Source organism: Rhinopithecus bieti, unplaced genomic scaffold (genome assembly GCF_001698545.2).
Source record: "Rhinopithecus bieti isolate Rb0 unplaced genomic scaffold, ASM169854v2 scaffold_3043, whole genome shotgun sequence".
In the NCBI taxonomy this organism is placed as follows: Eukaryota; Metazoa; Chordata; class Mammalia; order Primates; family Cercopithecidae; genus Rhinopithecus; species Rhinopithecus bieti.
The window spans coordinates 4,468,272-4,479,191 of record NW_016804580.1 but is presented as its reverse complement, the minus strand read 5'-3'; the positions used below and the strand labels follow the sequence as shown (position 1 = coordinate 4,479,191).

Sequence of the window (10,920 nt, the reverse complement as noted above, 5' to 3'; positions counted from 1 at the left end):
TAATTTATATATTACATATAATTTTTATATTTTATATGTTATATACATATAAAACAAGTATAACACTGGCACCTACTTTCAAATCAATTAATTTATGAAATATAGGTGATTCTTTTTGTTTCTCTTTTCATTACTGCAAAGGAATTAAGTTCATTCAATGGAAAATAACAGCAGTTCCAGAGTACACTCAGGGAAATGCAGTAGAAATAACAAAGTTGAAAAATGCAGAAAAGTTGTTAGGAAACATCTTTTTCCATCATCTCATATATTTTCCCAAATAATGATGTGATACTGCTGTTATGTAAATACATGTCTTTACCATGAATAAGGAGGGGCTTATTCTGCTTATTCTTTTAATGGATGGAATCATGGAATACTTTTATTTATATGTTTCTACCAGGAGCAAGCTTATAAGTTTGACTGCATCTAAGAAAATATAAGGTGGAGGCCGGGCGCGGTGGCTCAAGCCTGTAATCCCAGCACTTTGGGAGGCCGAGACGGGCGGAACACGAGGTCAGGAGATCGAGACCATCCTGGCTAATACGGTGAAACCCCGTCTCTACTAAAAAATACAAAACCTAGCCGGGCGAGGTGGCGGGCGCCTGTAGTCCCAGCTACTTGGGAGGCTGAGGCAGGAGAATGGCGTAAACCCGTGGGGCGGAGCTTGCAGTGAGCTGAGATCCGCCCACTGCACTCCAGCCTGGGTGACAGAGCGAGACTCCGTCTCAAAAAAAAAAAAAAAAAAAAAAAAAAAAGAAAAGAAAAAATAAGGTGGAAAATTTTGTTTGAAAGTGAGGCACCAAAAGACTAACATCGAGAGGTTAAGTGTTCAACATGCCTCACTATGATTATTGACATCTTATGCCGTACACAAGCTTAGTTCTCTCTATAGCAATTTGGTCAATACTGACAAAACCCAGTGGATAGTAATAGCCAAAATGGGCAATCAGAATTCTCAGGAAAGTAGAAATTCCTGGCCTTAATTATCTGCATAATTCAGTCCAACCATACATGTAAAAGATCTGTATTTGCCCAGACACTGTGTTGGGTATTGTGGAAGATGCTAAAATGAGTAAGAGTGCATTTCTACTCCTTAAAAGAGCTAATGTTTCCTTATTTCTCCTTTGCTGGTTCCTCCTTCTGTCTCCCAATTCAGGTGGCAAAAATTCAAATCATACAAAAAGTCTGTAATAAACAGTAACAGTCTCTTGTCTCTCCCTGTTCACTTGTTTCCCGAGTGACAAATACTGTTGTTTCTCACATATCTTTTCAAAGGTTTTCTATGTCTATCCAAACATATGCATATGTAAATGTACTTAAAACAATTCTACGTAATGAAAAATTAGCATCATACCTTATGATGCCATGCCACAAAGTTAGTTTCTGAAACCTCTTAAGCTGCTTTCAATTTATACTCTCTCCATAGCTGATTTCATTCAGTCCCACAAATTTAAACACTATTTATATGATAATGACTCTCCAATCTGAACCTCTAGTCTTCCTTGGAATTCCTGGCTTACATATCCCCTATCTACTCAACATTTCCACTTGAAGTCTGATAGGTATCTCGGACTTATCTTGTCCCAAAGCAAACTCTTCATTTCTCTTCATCCTAGTCTTTTTTCTTGTGCTGTCTTACCCATCTCAAAAGAGTGCCAACATCCACCAGTTGCTGAAACAAAAATCTAAGAAATATCCTTGATTCTTCTTCTTCCCTTCTACTTCACTTCTAATTTGTTAGTAAATAATCTGTTTCGGAAAACCAAATACCACATGTTCTCACTCATAAGGGGAGTTGAACAATGAGAACACACAGACACAGGGAGGCAAACATCACACACCACAGCCTGTCAGGTAGTACGGGACGAGGAGAGGGAGAGCTTTAGGACAAATACCTAACGCATGCGGGGCTTAAAACCTGGATGACAGGTTGATAGGTGCAGCAAACCACCATGGCACATGTATACCTATGCAACAAACCTGCACGTTCTGCGCATGTATCTTAGAGCTTAAAGTAAAATTTTTTTAAAAAGAAATCTAAAATAGCCATATAGAAAACCAATTTGATAGTTCCTTATAAAGTTATACATTTACCACCCAACCCAGAGAGATGGAAACATCTGTCTGTAAAAATAGTTGTACATGAATATTCATAGTGGGTTTATTCATCACTCATAACAGCCTCTAAAAACAACCCAAATCTTCATCTACAGGCAAATAGTAAATAAATTGTTGTGTATTCACTCACTCAGCAATTGAAAGGACCAAATTTCTGATATTTGAACAGTATAGTATAGATTAATTGAAAAAATGTTACGTTGAGTGAAAGAAAGCTAAATTCAGAATTGTAAATACCATGTGATTCCCTTTATATATAGGTGTAGATTGGACAGAATAAATGTATGATGATAGGAATAGGATCAGTGGTTGCTACATAAGGTAGTGGCGGTGAGGAGGAATTCGCTGTAAAGGAACATGAAGGAAATCTATATTTTGATGCGGTGATGATTACATGGGAATTTACACTTTTTAAAGCTGCCTCATACATTTAAAATGTGCATATTTTATTGTATGTAAATTATACTTCAATAAACTTGATTAAGACACACACACACACACACACAAACACACATACATAATCCGTTTCCTTCCCAAACACCTTGCATTGATTGATCTCTCCTGATCCTCAGAATCATCACGCTCGTCCAAGTTACTATTATTACCTCCTGTGCACTATTGCACAAGCTCACTACTAGCCTCTTCCTTTTCATTCTGGACCACTCCCCAAACAAACAAACAAACAAATCAACAAAAGCTCTGTTCTCCATGAAGCAGCCAAAGTTCCACTTTTAAATACGGTAAAATCACGTCCCTTCTTTGCATAAGTGATAAAGTCTAAATGCTTTCCATGATTCTGAGGATAAAACTCTCCCTAGCTTACAGAGCCATCTGTGTTCCAGCACTTGGGTAGCTTTCTGAGCTTATCTGATGTCACTCTCACTCCAAAATCAGCTTGGAATTCTCCCAATGCACCAGGTTTATTTCCTTTCCTCATTGGGTCAAACTTGGACCCACCATAGGGCCACTGCATGGGCCATTCAAATGGCATTTCAAGTCTCTTTGCTTTCACCTCGCTGTAGCTGCCTACCCATCATTCAGATCTTTGTTTATTTATTACCCCCTCCAAAAAGCCTTTCCTGGCCACCCAGCCAAGAGCAATTTGGCTCTTTCAAATCCAGCAGACAACCCATCACTATCTGACTTTTTCTGCCTAATTATTAATTCATTAATTTTCTGGCTTACTAAGCTAAACTCCAAGCTCCATGAGAGCTACGGTTTTGATTAATACTTTATTGCTCTAACTACCTTAGTGCTTAGATCAATGCCTGACATGTGTTATGCATTCTATACATTAAGTAAATAAATGAGTGAATGAATAAGTGCAAAAAATATATTTTCATTTAAAACTAATCAAACCATGCTGTCTTCAAAAGCAAGATTACTTAAAGGCAATATCAAAAAGTAAACTCCTGCTATTGTTACCAATTTTGGTATATTCTCCCCTTACATTTTCCTGTTTATTTCTCTTACCATAACACTCATCACGATTAACTCTATTTTCTATATATCTATTTGCTTGAACTCTGTCTCCCTATACCAAATAGAAAGCTCTCCTTCGGTAGTGATTTTTGTCTGTCTTTTTTCACTACTGAACACACAATCTTGGTGACTGACTTGAACAGAGACACTCACAAATTTTTGTGGAATGAGTGAAGCTATAAGGTGCAGTTGAAAGTGATTGATTAGGTATTCTCAGTTTGCAATGAGGAAACAAAAGCACTCTTAGTTCAAAGAAATGAACCAAGTAATTTAAGTAAGCACTTGAGATCATGGATCTCTTTATGTTTCTATAACTCAGATTCTCTTAGAGCTTGGGAAAGCCATTGCAAACATTTTGCCTTAGTTTTTGCTCCCTGAAAAATGGGAATTAAATGAAATAAACAAACCAATTAAAATTATCTTATCTTTTTAGAGCAAGCCCTACTTGAGAGTTCAGTAATTACCACCAACTGATTATCATTCAGGGATAAGTAAGCACAAAGAAGAAAGTAAGAGTGATGGGAGAAAAAAAACCAGAGGGGCAATTTTTGTGCTGCTTAGGTTAAGACTTCTCTTGTTTTGTTGAATTTGTTCATAAAAGCTGTAAAGTCTGGGGAAATGCTTCTGGGCAGCAAAGCAAAGTTCTGAAGCTTACAGGTCTAAGGAGAAATTTATAAAATGCAGTGGGGAAATTAAGTTGAACAAAAGTGCATGAGGCATAGTTAAAGCGATTAATTAAACAGGTTTTGATATGTATATAATGGGGTTGCTGAAGAATTAAAAATAAATTCAAGATTTTAAATAAGTGTTTGGTATTCAATAAAACACCAACAGTAACATTCAGAAAACTTGTAGTTTTTTGAGTAGTGTTCTTTGAAGAATTTCTTTCTCATTCATATGCCTCACCAACTCTCTTTCCCTCAGTAATCTTAAAGAAACTATGCTTTCAATAATATGCAAAAGTCTTAGACTTTGCTCGATTATCCTCTACATTCTTCTTATGCCAGTTTCAAAGTGATGATACTTTCTTGTGGCATCAACTAGGACAGATTTATTTTTCAGTAATACATCTACAATTTTTCAGAAAGCAATGAAAATTATCTTGCTTGATGCACCTGCAACCTGGCAGGTGTGACACAGAACAGGTGTCGAAAAAACAAGACCAAAAGCTGGGCATCACAAAGATGGAGGTTTGATTAAAAACTTATCACTTAAGAGCTATGAGACCCTCTACACGTAGCTGAGCTCCTAAAACTTTCAGTTTCCTCTGCTGTGAAAATGTTAAGCGTGATATTTGAAAATTCCTTGGCTTAATGTCTGGCAGAGACAACTCTCAATAAACTGAAAGTATTAACAGTAGAAGCAGATTCCAACTCGCAGATATGTTTTGATTGTCAAAATTGCTTGTTTGGAAGTTTAAACATATATTTCATCAAAAATTATATTAAAAGATGAAATGATCAGTGGTAAGCAGGCTTCTAGATGAACCTTCAAAACCTCCATTTACCATAACACAATTTAAGTCAAAAATTCTCCTAATTGTCTTCTGGTTAGGGTGGTCGAATGGCCCTTGTTTTTTTCTTGGACTTTCCTGGTTTTAGCATTGAAAGTCCCTCATCTTGGGAAACCCTTTGGGCTAGACAAATTTTAGTATGATTCCTTCGTTTGGAAGCTAATCATTATTCATTTGTTCATCCTTTTTTTTTTTTTTTTTTTCTGCAGTCCCAGGTATGTTCTTAGGCTTCAGAGATATAAGGACAAATTGGATATGGTCTCTGCCTTTAATAAACTTAGAGCCTAGCAAAGAAGACAGACAAATGAACAAGCATCAGCAGGCCCCACACAAAACGCTAATGATGGCGGTTTGCCCAGGATGCAGAAAAACAGCTGATAGGCACCTCACACAGACTTGGACGAGGTGATCACTGAAATGGATCTGAAGTAGGTATGCAGCTCAAACCAGTGCCTCCTATATAATTCCTTTGGACATTTTCCAATTCTGAGATCAGATTTCCTTAAATATACATATTAAAATGTCATCTCTTTGGATTCCCTTATGTCGGTATCTAAACAGATTTTGAATAACTTCTGATATGCATATAATCTTTATGGAAAACTTAGTAAAATATCAATATAAATAACCATAAACCCTTGCTTTTATAGCAGTTCCTCCTACTTTAGATATATAACTAACTTAAAATCTCCTTTTAAAACGCAAACTGCCTGCTTGCTTTTGTATTATTTGGAATTCATTTCACAAAGGAAATTACTAGAACGCCCCGTTAAATTGAAAACAAAACAGAAGTTATCATAAATAATATTGTTCTAGCCATAATACTACAGTAGTTGCTCTAAAGTTAGTGAGTTAAAAATATTTCCCAAAGCTTGTGATCGAAATATCGGCATTTTATTTTTACATTCTTCAATAAGTTTTAAAGGATTCCTGGAGCATGTCTTCATCGTTACAGCAAATGCTATAGCAAGAAGATGGTAAGACAGACTGCTCATACAACCGAAAGCTCGGGTATAACATACACGGATTAACAGCATGAATATTCAGTTTTCCTCCTGGGGAAACAATCTTCATAGACTCTGAAGGCGAGAAAGGCGGACTGTAAACTTCACAGGGGACAGGGACCGTGTCAATATTGTTTACTGCTGTGTTCCCAGTACCCGGAACATCACTGATGCACAAAATCGTTGAGTAAATAACAAAACAAATTTACAAGTTTTCATCCTGTATTTCCAACAAATGATTATTCAGTCTCTGAAAAGCTCTAGTAACTGGAAAACCATCTTTGCCACCTGTCAAAATCAGCAAACCTCTTTGACACCAGTAAATTATGTAGCTTAAGTTTCACAGCTAGCTAATTACAATGTGATGTTAAAACCACATGTTCTATATTTGTATTAGATTATATCTGCAATCTCGACTAATAACCTTTGAGATGCTACATAGGAATTTACTAAGAATGTTCATGTGATTATTATAAACTGCCCTTGCTATGAAAATATATCTCATAACATGCTTCTGTAGGTTTATCGGCTCGTCAACTGCTCTATAATCATCCTGTATTTTAAGTCCCACAGAGAATTATAAATACATGTCAGATAATGACCTTATTAAATATAAAGGCTCTTAGTCATTTTGAGCTCTCAGACAAAGGAAAATAGTAAAATCCCCACTTATGAGTTTTGTTTTGCATTTTGATCATGATATCTACATATTTTATACATACAGTAGTGCTAATGCATACATATGCTACACAGTTGACATCCACTTCAAATTCAATGGGATTTTTAAAATTTTTTGTAAAAATGGGGTCTGGCTATGTTGCCAAGGCTGATCTTCAACTCCTAGGCTCAAGTGATCCTCCGCTTTGGCCTCCCAAAGTGCTGAGACTACAGGCATGCACCCCCCTCCATGCCCAGTTAATATGTTAAAACTTTTTTGGTAGAAACAGGGTCTTACTATGTTGCCCAGGCTGATCTTGAACTCCTGGGCTCAAGTAATCCTCCTACTTTGGTCTCTCAAAGTGCTGGGATTACAGGTGTGAGCCACTGCGCCTGTCCATAAGTTTTTTTTTTTCTTTTAATTTCTAATCTTTCAAAATATCTTTTAAATTTTATTATTATTCTTATTATTATATTTTTACCTTTGAAGTTTACTACACCAACTGCAGTTGAAGCCAATCTGAGAAGATACACAGGGGCCACATCTGTTAAACTGGAGACATGCTAGCAAACAGGAAAGAACAGATTCAGATTCACAAAGACTAACAGGCAACATGGGGGGAAAGAGATTACTCAACTAAAATAAAAATCACTGTCCCCCAATCCTCAGGATCAAAATGCCCATGCATGCCAAACACAATTATAATGGTAATTATTTAATACGATTATTATAACCATTGAACAGATCAGACCATCAAATTTGCAAATCCTGTTTTCCACCTAGGTTTACATATTCACTTACTAGGTAATGGAGTCATCTCCACAGCTGAAATGTTGGTAATTTTTGACATTTGTAGCTCTACTCGGTGGTATTCATAAATTGTTCTTCTTCGAACATCTAGAAAAAAAAAATGGGAAAAAAATCAACTTTTAACATTTCCCTGCTTACAAAACAACAGCATTTTAATAATGGATATAGAATTATATACAAATGGTCCAATGTGGTTTTAAAATTAAGCCTCATCCTGTGAGAAGACTGATTATAAAATACATAAAAATCATATGCCAAGTAACCGGAAATCTTTTTATCAATGAAGTCGAAAGTGTTGATTAGGGTCTCAGATTTCTCACTTGCTTATTAAGGCTTCAACTCATTGTCATTCAGACTATACTAAACATTTTTTGGATAGATTTACATATTTTCAAAGATGTTGACTCATGAAATCAAGAAGGTAAAATGATACCATTTCTTCCATACTAAAGCTGAAGTGTTGAGAAATGGGTAAAAATGTTTCACAATCTAAATAAAGTTAATGGAGAATAACAATGTGATTGCTTTAAAAGTTTAGAATAAACTTCTTCAATAAAAGTAAAACATACATTAAATCATTCTTATATTTCGTGGTGATCATAGTTAATAATATTGCATTGTGCATGAAATTAAAAAAATAGATTTTTAAGTCTTCTTACCACACACACACACACACACACACACACACACAATAACTATGTGAGTGATGAATGCGTTAATTAGCTTGATTGTGGGGAACATTTCAGCATGCATAAATATATCAAATCATCACCCTGTATATCTTAAATACGTATGATTTTTATTTGTCAGTTATATCTCCATAAAGCTGGAGGGAAAAAAGGAACTTAAATCACTTTAAAAATAAGGATTGCTACGTATTAAATACACAGTATCATATCTAAAGAAGGTTAATTAGCATTTATATTGCACAATGTAGTTTATAAATCATTAGCAAATCCATCAATGTCCCTGAGGAAGAAGATAGATGGAGACTTTGACAAGAACTCTAACCATTTAAAATCCAATAAATATAAGCAAACATATTTTAACATCAAACCAGAACAAAACATTCAAATATACTTACAATGCCCTTTTAAGCCTTATACTAATGTGCTTGCCCGGGTTTGGTCAATGTAAGTGGAAAAATAATGTTGTCAAGATTTTATTCCACTCCTGAAATGCCTGTAGTGATATGAATGCATTTCTGGAATAACAGCACATCTATGGATAATTAGTAAGGCTATAAACTATTTTATTTTATTTTGAGACAGGGTCACCCTCTGTTGCCCAGTCAGCGGTGTAATCATGGCTCAATGCAACCTGGACCTCCTGGGCTCAAGCGATTCTCCCACCTTAGTCTCCCAAGTAGCTGGGACTACAGGCATTTGCCACCATACCCACTTAACTTTGTTCTTATTTTTTGTAAAAATGGAGTCTGGTTATGTTGCCCAGGATAGTCTTGAACTCCTGGACTCAAGTGATCCTCCTGCTTTGGTCTCCCAAAGTGATGGGATTACAGGCATGCACTCCCATGCCTAGTTAATTTGTTAGAACTGTTTTTGGTAGAAACAAGGTCTTGCCATGTTGCCCAGGCTGAGCCCACTCCTGGGCTCAAGCAATCCTCCTACTTTGGTTTCCCAAAGTGTTGAGATTACAGGTGTGGGCCACTAAGCCTGTCCATAAGTTATTTTTAAAATATCACAGTATCCAATTTGGGGAAGTAATGTCATAGTGGTTAATAATATGTGCTCTGAAACATTCTGTCTACGTTCAAACCCCAGTTTTGCTGTGAGGAATCTGTGTTACCTTGGGCTCCGTTGCTAGCTTTTCTGTGCCTCAGTTTCCTCATCTATGAAATAGGGATAATAGCACCTATTATTACTGCATTGCTTTGAGGATTAAAATGAGATAATATAGGAAATTTGCTAGACAGTCCCTTTCACATTGTAAATGCTCATTACATATTAGATACAATTTTTGTCTAACTTTAATATGACAACTTCAGATCATACAAGTTATATGCTGCAGTTAATAATCTAATCTCGATAGATCCAAACCTACTGAAATCACACTACAATCCTGGAATCAAACTTCTAGTAATTCTTCTCCATTTTTCACTTAGAGAAAGTTAAATTTATATTGAAATCATTAGACCCAACGATGACCTCCTCTAAAATATAGAGCAGGGAATGTGGTGGCCCAGATGATAGTGAGTTACCTTTTAGTAGAAGTGTTCAGAAAAGGAAGATACCTACTCATCCGAGAATTTGCAGAGGCTGTCAAATGTTTACTTCTACAAGTATCTCTCCTTTTCTCTACTCATATCTTTTTATCCACTTCTAATTATTCACCATGAAATTGTATTGCAGAAGGGGTGGGGAAAGGGTCAAAGCAAACCCTTTTGTGACTTGATGTGGCTGTGGGTCACTGCCTGAAAATATCTCAGTGGTATCAGATTGAAAAACACTGTTTAAGAACTGTAATACAGTGAAATTTTGGTATAACTGAAAGATGCATATACATTCTTCAAAACGTAGATTTCATTAAAAAACAGAGGAAATACTGGTTTCACGGTACATAGTAAAGTTTCACGAAGTATATAAATCACATCTGTTTTTTTTTTTTTGCTTTTAAAACAAATACAAAGATGGCTCATCTTCTGTCTGTGTCTAAATAGAATTCATTCCCATGTATTGCTTTCCCGTGTATTTTGCTAAAGCATCAAGTTCTTATAAATAAATAAATAATGTGGCCTTTCCATAAGATCACTAGGATGGGGGTTCTTGAGTCTTCACACTAAAGTTTGCACAGAATCTGTCATATTACTTGGTGCTTAAAATACTAGTATTCCTTTTATTTCATGTTACACTTTGAAATTCTCAACTACTAACAATGATTGAGAAGCTTCTGAGAGTTATTGATCGTGCATATGGAGTAAAGAGAAAGTGTGACCTTCTTTTGCTATGCTAGTTCTATTACCTGCTCAGAGACCTCTACATACTATGAGGAGATGAACTGAACAAAATCCAAATTAATGAGAATTACTTTTGTTCGATGACCTGCCAATTAACGACGACTTCCAAATGCTCATTTATGTAGTATTTCAGAGATACTTCTATAAGAAACAAGTAATTAGAATTCTGGTTACCCCTGCCAATGCTAGAAGCTTTCATATGATTCCAAAAATATATTTTACTCATGGGTCTTCTCCAAGAATAAGCCAAAATAAAGTTGAATTAAACGTTCAGTCTTAGTGATGATGATTCAACTTCAATAGATCAATACTCACCCATCAGTGCCTTTTAAAAGTTAAGAAAAATTAAATTTGAGTAGAT

The 10,920-nt window shown here is 35.8% G+C and overlaps 1 protein-coding gene across 1 annotated transcript in view; it reads right to left on the bottom strand.

The window, feature by feature from the left end:
- Positions 1–10,920, bottom strand: part of PLXDC2 (plexin domain containing 2) — a 487,631-nt gene that overhangs the window by 100,377 nt on the left and 376,334 nt on the right. The window contains exons 8-9 of the mRNA XM_017869226.1: positions 7,577–7,672; positions 7,257–7,338 (exon numbers count right to left, since the gene is read on the bottom strand). Coding sequence (XP_017724715.1) covers positions 7,257–7,338; positions 7,577–7,672 — 178 coding nt within the window. The remainder of the gene's footprint in view (positions 1–7,256; positions 7,339–7,576; positions 7,673–10,920) is intronic.